Raw genomic sequence first — 20,335 nt, 5'->3', positions numbered from 1 at the left:
ACCTAAACAAATTTTTAACCTTTAGTTTCAATTAGTTCTGGTTCTTACATTTAAACAAGGATGGTACAAAGAACACCAATGAGTAGTTCTGCTATTACTAGAACATTGCACACAAATAGCCGTATTTCTGGCTGACACAGTCACAATAATAAATAATACTTTCACATTCTTAGAGAGGGAACAGAGTCAATAGTTCAAAGCTCCAAATGATTAGATCAAGCACAGTCACATTATCCAATTATGAACTACAGATAAGGATGTGTGCACAAGGCATAAAAAGTTGAAGTCCTGGCATTTCAATTGCAAAGAAGGAAACAAAAATAAAGTCACAAGAGTTACAGGGCTTCAACCAACAATTTTTGGATTGCTTGTACTGGTTTTCATAATATTTGCAGATTTCACATTAGCATTTCAGTTGTACATTTCCAGAGACCAGCATAATCTGGACTGTTTGTAATTATGAACAAAAATAAATCTTTTTTTATATATAATTTGTAAAAATATAAAGTTAAAGTTGCTCAGTTGTGTCCGAGTCTTTGCGACCCCATGGACTATAGAGCCCATGGAATTCTCTAGGCCAGAATACTGGAGTGGGTAGCCGTTCCCTTCTCCAGGGCATCTTCCCAACCCAGGGGTCAATCCCAGGTCTCCCACATTGCAGGCGGATTCTTTACCAGCTGAGCCACCAGGTGCATGGCTTAAAGTATTTCTTTAGAATTGTCAATTTAGAAATTAAATAGGGAAAATAGACTGATACACAGAAATCAAAGAAACAGAAAGCAAATAAAACAGCTACTATCTCAGGCCTCACAAAATTAGCAACAACACTTCTGAAGGGAAAAATAGTCCTTGGTAGGGCTGGAATACATTCCTTCACTGTTGGTGACACCATGAATTGGTACCAACCATTTTAGAAAGCATTATAGCAACATATGTTAAAGTCATCAAAATGGTCACATGCTAATCTTAATTACCCTAAATGGCTATGTAGAAGGAGAAATTAAAACTCTTCCATTTCCTCTAAAAAAGGCATCTTAATTCACTGTATGACAGGGGTCCTAAAGATACTACTAAGCAGACATACATGGGCCTCATCTATTAGCAGGTTAAAGAATGGAATGACAACAACTTTCCTAGCTGGAATTAAAATCATTTTACCACTCTGAATATTTTAAATTCTTTTTCCCTTGAAATAGTCTACCTGGTGGGCTACAAGTATGTCAGCATCAGTGCAGTCAACATCATAAATTCTACCCTCAATATTTCCATTAGACAGAGAATCTAGATGCAATTGGGAAAACCACTCACCACAGCACATGCTTCTAATAAGGTACTTATCTCTGCCTATTGAGTGCAACTTGTTCAGATATTTCATTTTCGTGCAACTTACAACATCTAAATATGACTGACAACTAGGTTACAAAGAGAGAACAGATCTAAAATAATTAAATGGAAAAGAAAACACAAGCAACAACAGTATATTCTTTAAAAATGAAAACACAGATTTGCCAAAGTGGAGGTAATAAGGATTCATGTGTTTGAAGAATGGCTCTTTCCGAGAAAAGCACCACTCAGAGGTTCTGTCTCTGGTCCCCAAAGGGCTCATCCTAATTATAAGGGCGGAGGTTCCATGAGAACTAAATAGCCTAGGACTTTGCATCATAATCAAAAGCAGGTCAGAGTAATGGATGGGGACATTTACACAGGACTGGCCACAGTCCAGAATTCTGTCCCAAAGCATTCCACTAAGCCTGTAATTATGGTTGCATAAGAGTAATTGTCCACATTCACAAAGTGCACAGTACTCTGAAGTTCCAATTCTTCTTTTCCGTAGGTAGCTCTTAAAAATTAGGGTGGTCTATTTGAAAAAATTATATCACGTTGTTAGGCTTAAAGCCTCACATGACTAAGCAGCCCTCAGAAGCCCCCCAACCTGCCAATAAAAAGTAGACTTTAACTGAAGTAAGGCCGACACTAATGAATTGCATTCAAATGACGAAAGGAAAAAGTACAAAGAAAACTCTATTTGAAACAAAGGAAAAACAGTATCACTGTCAAAATGGAAGATTTTTAATTGACTATTATCTATGACAAATAGCCAATAATTCTATTTAAATAATTCAGTCTTACTTGTGGTCAAAGAAGTTGAAATGTTTTGGACCTACAATAAATATTCTAAAATAAAAACAGCAAATACTCAAGGTAGCCAAGAAAATGTTAAACACCACACAGTCTTAAAATAGGAGTAGAACCTTTCTGGCCTAAGCTTTCTTAAGAACAATTTGGCAATAAAAATCAAGGTTTCCATAAAATTCACACCATTTCACTTACAGGACTCTACCTTATGTAAATAATTGGACATGTCGGTGGGGGGGGGGAAGTTACATAACAAGAGCATTTATGTAAGGTCAGAGGCTTTTAAACTTGTCTATGGAAAGAAATTAGGGGGTTCATGAACTTGAATGAAAAAATTTTTATCTTTATTTTCACTACCCTCTAAATGAAATGTAGCATTTCCATTAATTATAAATGGAGCCAACCAACTATAGTATCATCAGCTGCACATATGACTTTGACACCTACAGAAATCATGAGATGTTTTCATATCATATTACTGTTGTAGACATATCAAAATATCAATTATTCTCATCACAGCTTTGAAATTACAGTAGTTATCAGAACTGATGCTAGATCTTTTTGTTAATGTAATAAAAAAGAAGCATCTATGTTAGTATATCACAAAATTTTTAATACTCTTGCAACTGTAGTTTAATATGACTGGTTTGCTTTGTACTTTTATGTACTTAAAAACATTAGTCTAAGGAGAGTCCATAGGTTTCACCAAATTGCCAAAGGGGTTAAATGCCATCCTAAGTGCCCAGAGGTCATCTTAAGTACCAAAAAATACTTAGGATGATCTGATGTAAGAATTATTTATAATAAGGAAGTAGAAAACTTGAATTTAATAACAGGTGGAAGACTTTAAATAAATGATGGCAAAGCCAATTATAGAACCATAAAAAATATATAAAACTATTTAATGATCCTTATCTTATTTAATTAATGAGTATATATGTATTAAAAGAGAAGTAAAGTAACTAGTAATCACACATGATTAATTTCCTTAGTTTCTATAGTTGCTAATTTTTCTGTAATGAATATATATCTTTTATAATAGGAAGATTTTTAAAGTATAAAAAAGTATTTCTACAAATATGGCAATTTTTATAAAAATGGTTTACAAATGGTCACTGAGTAAAAAGAATATTTTAAAAGGTTGCATATTAATATAACTCTTCAGGCTTATTGTTAGTTCACACTAATTTAAAAGCCAGCTTGGGGGGAAAAAAAAGTATTTAATATCCAAACGAAAGAAATTACAATGAAACACCTGTTTCTAACTCAATGTCTTTATTTAAGGAAAAAAAAAAAAAAAAAAAAACCCTTTTGTACCTCTTTATCAGGGACATTGCAGCAAGATGTCTGTGTAAAATGCTGCTGAAGTATTTGAAAGGAAGTCCCTCAGAAACAGTCAGAAATTCAGTCACTGCAGCTCATGAGGGCGAGACCATGCAATGTGTCTCAAAAACTCAGCAGAGCCCACCTGCTTCTGCTGATGCTTCTACATCATTGAAAGCTTCTACTTGATGAGAATGCAGTTATGAAAAGTCCCTCCTCTTGCTGTCCTGAGGTTCAGATGCATGGCCTCTCCATACAGAGGAGGGGGCTCCGTGAGAAGATGAGCAAAGGAATTGGTTCGACAAAAGAAATGTTTGCTGAGCACCAACTTTTGGTGGCTCTCTGGTATGTGAAATTAACAATGAGGTATGCATTTGAAAGATAGGTGACGAGCTTGTACTGAAATAACAGATCTAAAGGGCCCTTAGTCCTTGAGACTGCAAAACAAAGAAGAGAAATTCTCTGAGATACATACAGTAGCATGGCATTTGCTCTGATGCACTTTGACACAGAAAGTTGAGGAAGCATTCCCATTTCCTTGTGGATGGTTCCTATGTTAGCTGCTGTTACTGATCGTACCTGAAGGTTTTCTTTTTCACATTTTATCTTGACTGCTTCTGGACTGACAGAAAAGTTGCAAATATAGTACAAGGAGTTTCCATACATATATCCCTAGCCCAGTCTTCGTCTTATATAACTACATACAGTACAATATTCATTAATCAGAAATCAGGAAATTAATATTCAAATACTCAAATTTCTCTAGTTTTTCCACTATGCCCTTTTTGCTCTGAAATCTCACTCATTATCCCACATTGTATTTAACTGCTGTTATTCCTCCTTAGTTCCCCTTGCAATCTGTTACAATTCCTTACTTTTTTGTGAACTTGACACTTTTGAACAGTATTTACCACTCAACTTGGGTGTGTCTGGTGGTTTCATGTAATTAAACTAAGGTTATGCATTTTGAGCAAGAGAACCACAGAAATAATGGAACCTCAGTGCATCGTTTCACTGGGTTCATGATAGAGACCATGACAGAGTTCCTTCTATTAAGGTGGCATGTGCCACTTTGTTCAATGTAAAGTCACTATCATTCTTCTTATGATTTACACATATTTGGGGAGGAGTTACTTTGAGATGGTGCAAATCCTATTTCTACTCCTTCCTTCTCAAGGTGTCATCCACTGACTTTAGCATCTATCACTTATGTCTAAGAAGGTTTACAATAGTAAAAATCAGTCTCCGGAATGGTGTTTTGGGTTTATGGCGATCAATTGGTGGTCTTGGTTAATTTCCACAAAACCACCATGACCACACACAGACTTGTCTGTGGTCTCATTTCCTGAAAAGAGGGGAAAAGGAACTGCAACATATTATTCGGTGTCCAGACTGTAACACAAGGTCATATACACAGAGGGCCCTCCCTGAGTCTACTTGATGCTATGAATACAAGATACACTGGCTCCCCAACTCAATAAACTTTGTACTTTGTGCATCAGTACCAAGCATTCCAATTGTGAAATAACTGCTGAGCCTAGCCTAATCTGTTGTAGTCCTTGCCTTCCAGGATTGCTTAGACTGGTTATAAACCAGGGCAACCAAAGAAAGCGCTGGGCAGAAACCGGGACACAGGGTGACTGGAACAGTGGTGGGAAAGCACCTGCACCCTGAGGAAGAAGGGGGTTACTCAGAAGCCCAGGAGAGGCAGGAAGACCACCCATCCTGATGCACGGACGGGAGGAAAGGCAGCTCCATGCAGGAGGGGAGCAGGCCAGACCTCTCCCAACCAGGCACCCATGTGGGCTGGTACTGAGCACTGCCTTCACTACCCTCTCGCTTCATACACTCCTCCCTGCTAGGGGGTCTCACCTACATTTCCAGTGCCAGCCCTCACTTCCCCCACGGAAGGTGAGACCAGCTAAGGAAAAAGACACACAGCGCTGCAGGGAAGCCTGCCTCCTATAACAATCATCCTTGGCCTTTGTTCATAAACGTGGCAAAGATCAATGGACCAAGGAAAACCAATAGCATAAAAGGAAACACACACACACAAACAGAGACTACCACTCAGAAGATACAGATCATGCAAGGGAAAAAAAATTAGAAAAAATTATTTTAATGAATACCAATGGAGAAATGTGGGGTATATAAAATAAGGATAAACTATTAGAACAGTAACTACTGGGAAACAAAAATAGTGAATTCCTGGCAAATAAAACTACGATTACTAAAATAAAATGAAAGGGCTGGAGAGTAGAACATATAGAGATACGTATCAATTCCTGAACCAAAAGATAAAATTAATATAGAAAATAAAAAGAATTTGAAATTATGAAAGAAAAAAATGGATGATAAAACCACAGGTTCCATCATCTATCAAGATGGAGTTCCAGGTAGAGGAAATAAAGAGATTATAAAAGATTCTGTTAGGACCTCCCTGGTGGTCCTGTGGTTAAGACTCTGCCCTTCCACTGCAGGGGGTGCGGGTTTGATCCCTGGATGGGAAACTAAGATCCTGCGTGGCACAGCCAGAAAAAGAAAAATAAAAGATTCTGTTAAATGGTTTTTAAAAATCAGGAAAAAGGGAATTCCCTGGTGGTCCAGTGGTCAGGCTACTTGATGTTCTCACTGCTGGGGCTGGGTTCAGTCCGTGGCTGGGTAACTAAGCTCCTGCAAGCTGCAAGGCACAACGCCTCCCACTCCCCCTCCAAAAAAAAAGATCAGGAAAAAAATTAGTGTTCTAAAACTTCTCATTTGTCTTAACAGTACTCAGGGCAAGCTACAAATACCATGAAGGCAGGTTTATTTGCTTTTGTTCTCTTCCAAGCACCACAGCTGACACAGACTAGATGCTGTAAAAATATCATGCAATAAATGAATAAATGTATGAATGTGCAGTTGTTAATTTTTAAAGCTACTTAAAAATATTAAGGGCACTGATTAATAGGAAATTGGGTAATAAATCTCTATGTAAGAAACACATAGGTACACAAAGTACTATATATAAATAAGCAAACGATAGAGATCTATTGCATAGCACAGAGAACTATACCCAATATCTTGTAATAACGTGTAATAGAAAAGAATCTAAAAAAGTGTATCTATCCATATAAACATATGCATAACTGAACCACTCTGCTGTACACTTGAAACCACAACAATGTAAATTAAATACACTTGAATTTAAAAACAAGGATGACAACAAAAAAGAAAAGATAAAGAGGATTACAATCAAATACTGAGATCAGGAGAATTACTATCTCAACTCTGAATTATTAACTTTCATAGTAAGCATGTATGTCCTTTTGTTGGATTTGTTTACTGTCTGTTTCCCTCCACCAGAATGTAAGCTCCATGAAGGTGTTTCATTTTATTTCTCACTCCAAGCGTCCTAAATCATGCCAAGAATGATGAAGGCACTCACGCACACGTCACGGCCCCAGATGTGCAATACTTAACATCTCTCTTCCAGAAATGGCTCACAACCCATTCAGCCACTAGAAATGCAATTAGATGAAAGTCTCCGGCTATAGTATCTTGGGATTTTTCTGTAGTTTTCCAGCCCAGACACACTCTTCCTGGGCAGCCCAACCTTGAGTGTGCCCGACTGACTGCCCAACAAGGGAGCACTCTATTGCTCCTTTTTATTTCATGGCATTGGTTGAGATTTTGTCACACGTGCACAGTGAGCTGAGGCTCCCCCTGCCCGCTTTCGTTTCTTCTCCCTTTTTCTTCTCCCTTTCATAGTGTCAGACCTGCACTGTGGACTGAAGACCTTCCTGATAAATCCTGCTTCCTCTCCCCTCTTCTTTCACAGGCAGGGCCCCCAGGTCCCCAACAAACCACTTGCATGCCAATACTGTCCCAGCCTCCGCTTCTCAGAGGACTTGATCAATAGTGTATCTGTTACATGATTGTATCATACCAACACAATCATGTAAGATGCAAATTGTCTGTGATTATTTGGTGTATTTGGCAAAGACAAGAGGATGAATTTTGAGATGGGGGGACCGGAGATGAAGAGACTAAGACAACGGCCAGGAACTGTGGCAAAAGGCAGCAAGGGCTTGAAGCGACAGACCTGGGACCAGGACCCAGAGAACAGGAAGTCAGCAACAGTGTGGAGGGAGAGGCAAGAGGCCTTCCCAGCTGCCTGGAGGTTAGCATCCATGAGGAGAGGCATCAAAGAGGCTTCAGTGTTTCAAATCCAAGAGACTGACAGTAATGGTGGCACTTACAGCGTGAGGGCAATGACGAGGGTAGGCGTGTTCAGGGAGAAAAAGGGAGAAGCAGTCAAAATCTGTGTCCCAGGTTTCAAGGTGCCGGCTAGATAACCAACCAGATGGAAGCAGGTAAAGGCTGGTGAGGAATGTAGCCAGAACTCAGCAAAAAGCCTTGGGAACAGAGGTCTTTTATTTGGATACAAACGTAGACTAATTACTTTTTCTAAAAAGAGTGTTCTGAAGTCATTCATTATAAAGGAAATACGCAAACTGTGCTAATGAAACAGAAATAGGAAAATAAAAGCCAAGTGGATATAACTATGTTATCAATGAAGGTGGCACAGTTGAGCATCAAATTTTCTTCTGGGAGGTGAAGTAAAACAGGAAGGAGATAAAGTAAAAAAAAATAAATAAAATAAAACAAGCAAACAAATAAAACACACCTATCATCAGAAAGGCAGGCATTTAGCAGCTACCAGAAAACAATTCATGGCATCAAATTCTAAAATAAATTCATCATGTGGGAACTTTCTAAAAGGCCAAAGGATGACAAAAAGGCCAGCATCTCCATCATCAGTTCATTGTGAAAGCACACTCTGTTTTTGTATGATTGAATCTTTGCAAGATGACCTTGAATAAAGTCAAGTGTCTGAGCAAAGGTGGCCTTTGGACCGTCTAGCTTGATTTTAAAAACTCAACAGAAAGGAGCAGTTGAGAGGCACACGCCCTTTTAATCAGCTTTCACAAGCCTCTGAACTGAGACGGCTCAAGGAATATGAACTCCTGGATGCCTCACAGATCAGAGTTCAATCAGTGATGCGGCTTGGGAGACCACGGCCGAGAAGGCAGAGGATGCTTGTTTTCCAAAGAGCAAACACGCACACCTTCCTACCTAATGGCCTTCTTGCTACCAGGAGCCCCGAGCAGGTAAAGAAACAGCAGCAAAACCCTCCTAGATGAGTTTCTCAGGAAGTTACTTAGTGCCCCAAATCTCCCTGAAAAGGATTACATAACTAGAAAGCTGCCTTCAAACAAATAAAACACAGTTTATATGCTCTCAATAAAAAATGAAAGACAAAGGCATGAGAACAGTAAGTTATTACACATGAATAAAATCTTTCCCTATTAGTTTTGGCAGAAATAAACTGTTAAGTTCAAGAACACAGAGCACAACATGGTTTAGGAGAACAGACTTGCTGACTCTGGAGTTTTATCACATACTTGAAATACGACTGTTCACAAAAAACTAACCATAGACTAGTTATCCTTTCCGAACTCGGAGTTACAAGGCATTCCATGGTACTATACTCAAGCGTAATGTTGCTACAGTTACAGAAGAAATAAACAAAATAAGCACAGCACAAATAAGTTTAACTTTAAGGTGTCCTCTGATGTTCTATATGTACCGTACAATAATCCACTAAAACTTACAATAGGTAATGATACACATTTAAAAACCTGAACTTGCAGAATAGTGCCCAATAACAAAACTGGAGAATATATCAGAGCACTAAAGCTGTCACTTCAAGTACAAATGCAGTTCAGAGTATAAATTCGAAAGAAATGGTAAAGATGGTTGATTAGAAGAGAGTGAAAGGGAAATAAAGAAAACTGGACATTACAGTAGCAACCAAAATCCAACTAGGCCCCAAACTAATAATCCAGGAGCCCAGCATACTATTCAACCTGACTTGTATACATGTGAGTGTGCGTGTGCAAACACATGTGTGGTGAGGTGTGGCGAGGCAGTGGTGTATAGGAGGAGGAAGGTGAACTGCAGAACAATCAAATCTGGTGGTTTCAAGTTAACAGAAGAGTAAGCAGGTGCAGAGCATTACTGTTCGTCCTTTCCAGGAATGAGAAAATATTCTTAGATGCTCTTCAGACCTGATGATGGCAGCTGCTTCTGGCCACTGGGCAGGAGGGGAAGGCCTGGCCCCAGCACAGCAGCTTCAGTAACCTGACTTTGAGAGTGACATCCCATCTGGCGTCAGATGAGCCTATCAGCTCTTTTGATCAATGGAGCACCAAACAGCACGGCGAAAGCCTCCCTTGGCCTCCTCTCTTTTCCATTAGTGCACTGTTCCAGTGGGATTCAGGGAGGCTGTGTCTCAGACCCTTGTATACGCAGGGCAAAACTGAAACAGTCCTGCCCTGCTACCGTAATCACGGTGACTAAGTAAAAATTCAACACAAAATACATACGCACTCAAAGGGAGATGCCCAGATTAATTTTGATGTTATCATATTGCCTCGTTTGCACCTCTCTAGGAAGGATGTGGTTGCATCACTTGGACTTATCACAATGACAACTTCACCTTGGGGTCTTAATGAGCATTATGTGAGGAGCTCTGCATAAACCACAAAGTAATAACACAATAAATGTTAGCTATGTTATTACCGTCATTTAATCCTTGGTGAGTTAGATCCATCACACAGACTGGCAAAACAGCAAAGAGAAGTGGGTAAGAGGAAGGACCAGAAAGAAGAAATTGATAGTTTGTTGCTTATTTCAACAGATGCAGACAATGGGTAGACTGCTCTGCTGGGTCAGCATCTTTCCAGCAACGGACTGGGCTCATGAGATGAAGACAAATATCCTCTGAAGTCTAAATTTGCAAAATAATGAAGTTCATAAAAATAACATAATATTTAAAAAATGATGGCAGCTTCATCTATCAAAGACAGTTAGATTTCACATATCATGTCAACAATACACACTTCAGTAATGTGAATTTTTCCCCCAGAGACTTAGCCTCAGGGAAATCAGGAATTCATTAAACCCAGTATCTGGTGATTAAGAGGTTGGACTGACAATCAGGTCAGAAGTGCTACACCCTGTTGCCGGAAGAGAAATTACACCTGTCATGGATGTACTCCTTCAACAAGAACAGAACCTCTTCCAGGTTCTGATTAGGAAAAATGAGTTAGTGTACTAATTTCAGTGAATCAAGCTATGAATTAAAAATCATGACAAAATTATTTGTCTATCTACATTTTACACTGTGATGAAAAGTACAGCTATCACTTATATGTGGAATCTAAAATATGATACAAACGAACTTATCTAAGAAATAGAAACAGACGTACAGACATAGAGAACAAACATGTAGTTGCCCAGGGAAAGGGGATGGGGAAGGGATGCAGTGAAAGTCTGGGATTAGCAAACGCAAACTATTATATACTGAGTGGATAAATGACAGGTTCTACTGTATAGCATAGGGTATATTCAACATCCTGAGATAAAGCAAACGGAAAAGAATATGAAAAAAAATGCATGTGTGTATAAACAATTCACTTTTCTGCACAGCAGAATTAACACATTGCAGATCAACTATACTTCAATAAAATAAATTTTAAGAAAAGTACAGATACTACACAAAGTTTGTAATACACAGAGTTTAAGAGGGTTAATTTCGGCTTCAAGTTATTCAGATCCACAATCTGTTGTATCTTCTTTGTAACAAATGATGTACCTGATTTGAAAATCTGTATGGCCCAAGAAAACACAGCAGGTGCTCTGTGACACTGTCCTCCTGCACCAGTTTCATGTATTAACTATCGTTCTATGTTTCCTCTGTAAACCTCGATGATAAATGCCCAATGACACTAGCAGGCACTCTCTGGAGCCACACACACTTTCTGCTCCTACCAGCTGGACTCCATGCTGACTTCAAGAGTCAAGCTGTGTCTTCCCAAACCAGTTTATGCCAGCTGACTTGTTATTGTAATTATGAAATTTAATTAAATATTATGAAAGTTGATGGAATATGAGCACAAGAGATAAATCTTGTTTCTTATTAAAAACTAAATTAAAGGCTTTGGAAAGACTTCATAAAAGCAAGTCATTAAAAGGAAAGCTATTGGATTAGATGTGGGCAAAACCTATAAAAAAAGGAGAAAAACATTTTAAATCTAAGATTCTGTAAGATTCAGGGTATTTTGCTACTGTCTATGTTTATACTGTTAATACAAGGTAGAATTCAAAATAGCAGAATCACTGTCAAAGAAGCACCCTTGGCCTCACCAAAATTTAGCAAATATATATTTATTATTATTATATAGTTTAGTGAAAATAAGATATTTTGAGTATGTATACATCTGCAAGATTCCCTGTCTTAACGATTTTTTTAATTAAACAGTTCCAATTATGTTAGCTAAGAGGGTATGGTCTGTCTATAGATAGAAAGAGGGTTTAAATAAGAAATTTCTTTGAATTCGTTGCTCTTAAATTTATGAAGTGTTATGATCTAAACTGGATTACCGTGGGATACAGGTGTTCAAAGTTTTATTCCTTACTTTTGAAAGACAAAATACTTTGAACAAAATTCTACCAGATTTAAAGATAAAAACACTCTCCTTCCTTTAGTCTAATATGGTACAGAGCAGAGCAAAGCAGTCAAGAACATGATTCTGGTTGGACACCCCAAAGGTGAAATACTGGCTCCAGTACTATTAACTTCAATGACAGCTTAACCACTGAAACCAGTCACACAAACCACAGTTTTCTCACCTGGAAAATGCCTTCAATAATTATATCTATACCACAGGGGGCATGAACACACTGAAATGAGAAAATGCACGTCAAACCACACGGTAAGTTTCTAGTTCACAGTAAGTGCTCATAATGTTCATTAATGTGATTATATTACCTAGAGCCAGACATCCTGGAATGTGAAGTCAACTGGGCCTTAGGAAGCATCACTACAAACAAAGCTAGTGGAGGTGATGAATTCCAGTTGAGCTATTTCAAATCCTAAAAGATGATGCTGTGAAAGTGCTGCACTCAATATGTCAGCAAATTTGGAAAACTCAGCAGTGGCCACAGGCTGGAAAAGGTCAGTTTTCATTCCAATCCCTAAGAAAGGCAATCCCAAAGAATGCTTAAACTACCGCATAATTGCACTCATCTCACACGCTAGTAAAGTAATGCTTAAAATTCTCCAAGCCAGGCTTCAGCAATACGTGAATCATGAACTTCCAGATGTTCAAGTTTGTTGTAGAAAAGGCAGAGGAACCAGAGATCAAATTGCCAACATCCGCTGGATCATGGAAAAGGCAAGAGAGTTCCAGAAAAACATCTATTTCTGCTTTATTGACTATGCCAAAGCCTTTGACTGTGTGGTTCACAGTAAACTGTGGAAAATTCTGAAAGAGATGGGAATACCAGACCACCTGACCTGCCTCTTGAGAAGCCTGTATGCAGGTCAGGAAGCAACAGTTAGAACTGGACATGGAACAACAGACTGGTTCCAAATAGGAAAAGGAGTATGTCAAGGCTGTATATTGTCACCTTGCTTATTTAACTTATATGCAGAGTACATCATGAGAAATGCTGGGCTGGAGGAAGCACAAGCTGGAATAATCAAGATTGCTGGGAGAAACATCAATAACCTCAGATATGCAGATGACACCACCCTTATGGCAGTAAGTGAGGAAGAACTAAAGAGCTTCTGGATGAAAGTGAAAGAGGAGAGTGAAAAAGTTGGCTTAAAGCTCAACATTCAGAAAACTAAGATCATGGCATCTGGTCCCATCACTTCAGGGCAGATAGATGGGGAAACAGTGGAAACAGTTGGCAGACTTTGCTTTTTGGGCTCCAAAATCACTGCAGATGGTGACTGCAGTCATGAAATTAAAAGACACTTACTCCTTGGAAGGGAAGTTATGACCAACCTAGACAGCATATTGAAAAGCAGAGACATTACTCTGCCAACAAAGGTCTGTCTAGTCAAGGCTATGGTTTTTCCAGTAGTCATGTATGGATGTGAGAGCTGGACTATAAAGAAAGCTGAGCACAGAAGAATTGATGCTTTTGAACTGTGGTGTTGGAGAAGACTCTTGAGAGTCCCTTGGACTGCAAGGAGATCCAACCAGTCCATCCTAAAGGAGATCAGTCCTGGGTGTTCATTGGAAGGACTGATGTTGAAGCTGAAACTCCAATACTTTGGCCACCTCATGCGCCACCAAGTACTTTGGGCGCATCAGCGAAGAGCTGACTCATTGGAAAAGACCATGATACTGGGAGGGATTGGGGGCAGGAGGAGAAGGGGACGACAGAGGATGAGATGGTTGGATGGCATCACCGACTCAATGAACATGGGTTTGGGTAGGCTCCTGTGATGGACAGGGAGGCCTGGCGTTCATGGGGTCGCAAAGAGTCAGACACGACTGAGCGACTGAACTCAACTGAACTGGGCAAAAGAGCCAACTACTATGAATACATATGTAAGATTATAAGTAACATGTTCTCTCCTGTGTTGGAATGTCAGTTCTTTAGGAAGATGGCCTCCTCTACAGACAGCTCACAAACACCTGTGGAAAACTTCTCTAGGCTTAGTAAAAAAGGGATTTTCAGCAAGGGGCAATTTCCTAGAGGACATTTGGCAATATCCAAATGTAGACATTTTAGGTCATCACAAGTCAGGGTACCTCTTGGCATCTAGGATGTAGAGGCCAGGGACACTGCTAAACATCTTATATCCCAGAATGTGTAAGACTATAGGATGTAACAAACAAAGAATTATCTGGCCCCAAATACCAAGATGGCAAGGTCAAAATACTCTGTACCCTTAAGGACAGAATAAGAAAGAAGTGATTTCTAAAATCTGAACTCCAGGAAGTTTTCTGAGAAAATAAAGATGGCTTACCAAGGAAGTCGGGATTTTCATTATATTAGTTCCAGGACCTTTGCCATAGATGTTTAAGAGACGTTGATGCTGAGCACTGAGACAAGGCTCCTTTGGTCAATAAACCCTTGTGAATAGAGCCAATCATGCAATAACCTTACAATAAACTTTATTTTAAAGTAAGCAATGTCATACAGCTAGCACACTAGAATGAAGTACTAGAAATGAAAATTCAATTGGAAGAATAAATCTCAAAAGGACTGAAAACCCCCAAATAGTAGGTGGGAAACTGAAAGACCACTGTAGTAGCTTGTATTCCAGGGGCCTCTCACTTGGTCTCAATGCAGAGATTACTGAGCTAGCTAGTGGACCACAGGTGTACGTTCTTCCTCGGAGAGCATCTTGTCTCCTAGCTCAGGTACTTGCACGACAAACTCATTCTTCAATTAATAATGCTGCTCAAAAACACTATTAGAAAGCTCCTAAGAGTTCATTTAAACTATCTGTCAGTGAATTCACAGAGTTTTCTTAAAAGCATGAGATAAAACTGTATGTCTACAGCACAATTCAACAATATAGATATATATTTCCCCCCAAAGCAGAAAAAGAAGTCATCAACATGCTAATGGTACTTCTCATTCCAGTGCCTTTTATACTCAAATCTAGAAGACCAAGGTTTGATTCCCAACTCTGAGATTTTTGTCAAATAATAAAGTTCTCACTAAAATGCCTGTGAAATGAATGGGAATGTATTATAATTGTCATTGAGTGATGAGAACATTGATGGAGAAAAGAAATGGCCCTGTACCAATTGTAAAAGTACTAAACAAATAAAAAACCTGCACTAAGATTGCTTTTGAAACCCTTTAAAAGCTGTATTTAAAATATTTTTAACTCTATATGATATTTATCCCTAAAGGTGACATAGCAAGTCTTCTACATAAAGATTACAATTTCATCCACTGAATCAAAGGTTTTTTACCTAATAAAATTAATATACTGTATACAAGATATTTAATATATCTAAAAGGAGAAAGTAACTCACAAAATGCAAACAGAAATACACTGCAGCAAACAGCTAACTCTTTCACCATCAAGAGAAGGCATTCATGCAAATCTTCCATCACACTGCCTTACAAAACCTGATAGACAGTACTCCTTTTCAGAAAGTATGGCAAAAGAAAATTAAAGATCTCTACTCACCCTTCTGATAGAAGAACTTCCTGTAATAGTAGGCGCCGAGATCCACGTGTTCCACGATGTATCTTTTCACCCGATCCAGGTGTAACACCAAGTTCTCCTTGGGCACTTCGAGTACTGCCACGCCTGCGTTTGTACAATGGGAGCTGAGTGTAGACTCAAAGGAGGCACTTTCACACCCACTAAAGGAACCGGAATTTGATTTGGACAGGCTGATCTTCCTTTCCCCTTCTCCACCAATCTCATTCCGAAAATACGGACAGCTCATCACCAGTTCATTGCTTTTATCATCTCCCTGGTCCATGCTGAGGCTTCCTTTGGAATTCAGGTCCTCTGTGCTGCCCATCGGGGAGCTGAAGCTGGCCGAGTGAGACAAAGGCCCTGAGACCAAGGATGCCACCGCAGCTGCCGAGGCCCCTGTGGTGGTGTTTCTCCTCTTAATTACATTGTGCCTGTTCATAATCGCCTCGTTCAAGTCAAATAAGATACTCTGGACATCATAGTGGGCAAAGCACTTCGGGCATGTCCAGGGCCTGACAGAGTCTTCCGATCGGTTATCTTCAAGATCCGACGACTTCCCAAGTTCCTCACCTTTGGCATTGCGTAATTTACGAAAAATGGAGGAGTCTCCGGTTTCCGACTTGGAGCGCCGCTTGAGTGGTTTTTCCCTTTCCTTAAAGAGCCTGAGGTTCTCTCTCTGTGAGATGGGCCCGTCTATCACATCCAAGGAGAAACCAGAACCCTTGCCCCCACCGGCGATGAGAAAGTCACTGAGCTTGGTCGGAGTGGGACCTCGATCAGACTTGTCCTCTTTGTAGCCCTTTAACAAGTCAAAGAAGCTTTCTCCGGACGTTCCCTGCTTATCGATTGAAGATGTGCTACCGTATTCCCTGTGCAGCGATGGCCCCGTCTTGTAGGTGGGCGAGATACATTCATCAAAGCTATCCACGTCAAGTTCACTTATGGTGATGTCGCTGTTGCTGCGCTGCCGGATCCGGCGCAGCGCCTTCCTGGGGGAGCTGGGGTAGGCTTCGGGCATAAGAAATCTGGAGTCCATGCTCTCCGACGGCCGTGTCTTGTTCTTCAGCGTGTTCTGTATGCTTTTTAACATGGCTGAGTCACTGGAATTGAGGCTTACAGAACTTCCCTGACTCACAGGACTGCTTTTGGAGGACAGGCTCTCAAGGCAACTTGAGGTTTCTATTTCCTGGCTTGAACGGCTAGATTCTTTTACGTTTTCCTTTCTGGGGGGCCAATCCGCAATCCTTGCCCGAACCCCCATCTTTGGGACTCCGGGGGTCGAAGTTATATGGTGAGAACCTTCACTTCGGGGGGGCCCTACAGGTGCCATGACAGATGACCCTAGGCTGCCGTTTTGGGACCTGAAACGTCGCATGTAGAAGTCGTCTGTGTGGACTTTGGGGGTGCCATCTGCGCCCACAACGGAGGCCCTTTCAGTGGCAACCGGCCTCTCTGTCTGTGACCGTTTCAGGCTGGTCATGATGCAAAAGCAATTTGACTTAAATCCCCACAGAAAGGACCATCATACCTAAGTTTTAAATGTGCACTTCCCTTTTGGAGAATGGCTTCCAGAAAATACAGCAGTTGCACAAGATCTTAATCTTTTTCATTTAAAAGGTTAAAATAACTCATCTTCAAATCTCTGAAAATCCAGATCTGTAGAACATTATAATCCACAAGAGTTCCTTTGCTTTACTTTGATAGATGGCTTTCTTTCAGAAAGAACTAAATGGAACTTGTATCACTGGGACTCTGTGACTGCCATAATCCCATGCTTTCTCTAAAAGAGAGGAGGACAATTTGGATTAGCATTTAATAAATACATCTAAAAATAAGTATGCAATTGCCAAAACCAGATACATGCAAATAAAAGATTCAGTAACAGATTGTGGCTCACAGTTTACAGCCCATATTTTTAGTAAAGCAGATTTGAAAGCATTTAATAATATCCATCATTTAAATTACATATATTTTAAAAGACTATTAATACTTCAGCTTAATTGAACTGTTTCATATCATTAGAAGGCAGTGAGGGATCTTGTTCCAGGACATTAGCCCAAGTACAGACCACAGACAGACTCCAGTGACCTCTAACAATGTAGACTATCATGAACCGCTGTGTTGACCAGAAGTTCACGGCATAACCAACAGAGTTCGATAATTAGAGCAACATACAGCTTTTTAACAAGACTAAAAATTGAAAAATTATGTTACGGAATATGTCGCAACACTTACTTTTTAACCTCTTCTGTATTCCAAAATTCAAACTTAGTTTTCTGTTTCTTTACAAAGGCTTAACAGAGTTGGCAAGAGCAAATACAGTAGAGAGAAAATAAACACGGTTTTCCCCAAGCCATTCTACCCATCAGCATGCTTCAGTAATTCCCCCCGGTTTATTACTTACCCCAAAGAGCAGAATTTCAGAATGCATCCAGCATTTTCCACCACCTCTTCCCAGAGCTCTCTTTCCTTCTATCTACCCTTAAAGCTACCAACGTTTCACTAATTAGCAAAATGCCTGCATTTCCTTACGCATTGCAACCCACCCCACCCTTCGGTGCTAATTTATGAAGACAGCAGAAACCAAAAGCTGCTGTAGGCAGACCTCTCCATGTCCCCCAGTCGACGACAGAGAAGTGCTAACATCCTTCCAGGTGACGGGCAAAGAAAACCAACTTCCTCAGGAGCACGTCAATCAGGAGGCAAGAGGCACAGATTCTGAGCACAAAATCCTGCATGGTTGCGTACATCCTGAAAATAAAGGCAGAGGACCCTTTTCCAAGGCTCCACAAATTACACAAGAGGTGGCCTTTAAATTCCTGCCAAATGCATGTTTGCAAAGACGCTGCTGATCCAGCACTGCGCTGCCGGGGCCGCATTGTCTACAAATCACGGCTGACACCCAGGCCGACCCGGGTTCGCTGTGCTCCGCTCCCCAGCAACAAGCACTTACTTCCACGATAATTAAGCATCTCGCTAGTCGGCTTCCTGCCTCCCAGGCAGCCGCTTTAATTTCTCCTGCGCTATGCAGCATCATTTTAGAAGACTCGCTGCTATTTAAAGGCTGGAACATTTAGGGGTGTTTCAAAAATGCACGCCGCCTGCAGAACACAGGGCCAAAGGAGCTCCAGCTGGCTGCTTAGACCAGCCCCACACAGAAACGCCAATTGTTTTCCCTCTGGCTCCTCTTCACCATCTTTTGTGAAAGGGATAATGGTTTTGCACCACTACCCAATGAAACCTGACTTTCGACCTCTCTAGATACTTCTACCGTCAGATTGCTATAATTTGACTGTATATCTGGGAACTGTCCAGGATCCTCTTGAACTGTAAACCTTCAAGTGGAATAATGTGCTAACTGTTGCTTGCGTCTGAAAGAGACCATGTGGCCACAGCCAAGGTTTAAGAAGTGCTCCTTATAAAATGGAAGGAAACTGGGCAACCGAACCAAAATGCAAAGTAAACACTAGCCCATCTCAAAGGGGAAAAAAAAAAATCTTTTGACAACCCCAAACCACAATTTATGAGCTATTTTGTAACTAGGGAAAAAAGAAGCTGTTTATTTCAATGAAACAGCTTTCAAAGAAAGAATATACTGACATACAAGATAATTCTCAATAGATTCTTATGAAAATCAGATGTTTTCAGTGTCTCTCACAAACTCACAGAAATCCAAATAAATCATCTATCGTTCCCAGAACTGACGTTCTCTAAAAGGCCAGTGCACCAACCCCCCAGGGTAAAGACTCATTCGTGCCACATTTCGTTTCCCTTAGAATAGAGTTCACCGCAGGACTGTCTTTTTTTAGTATCTGTGAAGTTATAGGTCAGCACGAAAATACAGTAAGTAGCACTGACTTGGAAATACCTGCTCTTGGTGGTCACTACTCCGGGATTCCCGTTCAGAAGCACCGCATATGCTTCCTGGGTCTTTTTAACAGGTTTAAAAAAATCTTACCCAAGTGGGCTTCCCTGGTGGCTCAGTGGTAAAGAATTGGCCAGCCAATGCAGGAGACATGGGTTCGATCCCTAGCCTGAGAGGATCCTACATGCCATAGAACAAGTAAGCCTGTGTGCCACAATGATGGAGCCAGCGATCTAGAGCCTGGGAGCCGCAACTAAGGAGCCCACGTGCTACAACTCCTGAAGCCCACCTGCTCTAAAGCCTAGGCTCCACAACAGGAGAAGTCAATGCAATGAGAAGCCCACACACCGAAACTAGAGAGTGGCCCCCACTCGCTGCAACTAGAGAAAAGTCCTCACATCAGTGAAGACTCAGCACAACCAAAAATAAATAAAATTATTCAAAAAATCTTAGAGAAATGTTTCTTTGTAATTTAAAATAAATGCCAGGACTCCTGCTACATCTTGACTACGATAACTGTTATCGTTCAATTTCAAAATACACATGGGCACATACGGGAGAGAGTGCCCACCGTTAAACGACCTGAAAAATCTGAGAAGGTTCAAGATGGGACAACTAAGTTACATAACAGATTTTGTTTTCTTGTCATGGAGACTTTTTTTCCTTTTCTCTTCTCTTTTTTCCTCTCTTTCCTATCCTTATTTATAGCAACAAAGCCCTTCAGGCACAAGAGGAACTTTAGACATAGACCAGCATCTACAGAATATATACGCTCTGTATTTATTCAAGTACTAATTGAAAATAATGGTGCCATCCACGTGTAATATGACATCACATCCATAATACCTAAAACCTATTCCTTGGGGTTAATGGAAATAGCAAACATATGCTAACAATGATTAGCAATTCTCTTAGTTATCAGCAAACCTGCTTAA

General features: G+C 40.2%; 1 protein-coding gene across 8 annotated transcripts in view; it reads right to left on the bottom strand.

Annotated features, from left to right (window-relative positions):
• Positions 1 to 20,335, bottom strand: part of SIPA1L1 (signal induced proliferation associated 1 like 1) — a 369,406-nt gene that overhangs the window by 121,350 nt on the left and 227,721 nt on the right. For 7 of the 8 annotated variants that reach the window (XM_043472442.1, XM_043472434.1, XM_043472441.1 and 4 more), the window contains one exon: positions 15,518 to 17,315. In XM_043472442.1, coding sequence (XP_043328377.1) covers positions 15,518 to 17,015 — 1,498 coding nt within the window. In that variant the 5' untranslated portion in view covers positions 17,016 to 17,315. Of the gene's footprint in view, positions 1 to 15,517; positions 17,316 to 17,939; positions 18,553 to 20,335 lie in introns of those variants that run through there. The other variant, XM_043472438.1, reaches the window with a different exon arrangement.

This window comes from Cervus canadensis, chromosome 6 (genome assembly GCF_019320065.1).
Source record: "Cervus canadensis isolate Bull #8, Minnesota chromosome 6, ASM1932006v1, whole genome shotgun sequence".
Classification (NCBI taxonomy): Eukaryota; Metazoa; Chordata; class Mammalia; order Artiodactyla; family Cervidae; genus Cervus; species Cervus canadensis.
Note: the sequence above shows the minus strand (reverse complement) of the source record. Positions and strands in the feature narration are given on the sequence as shown.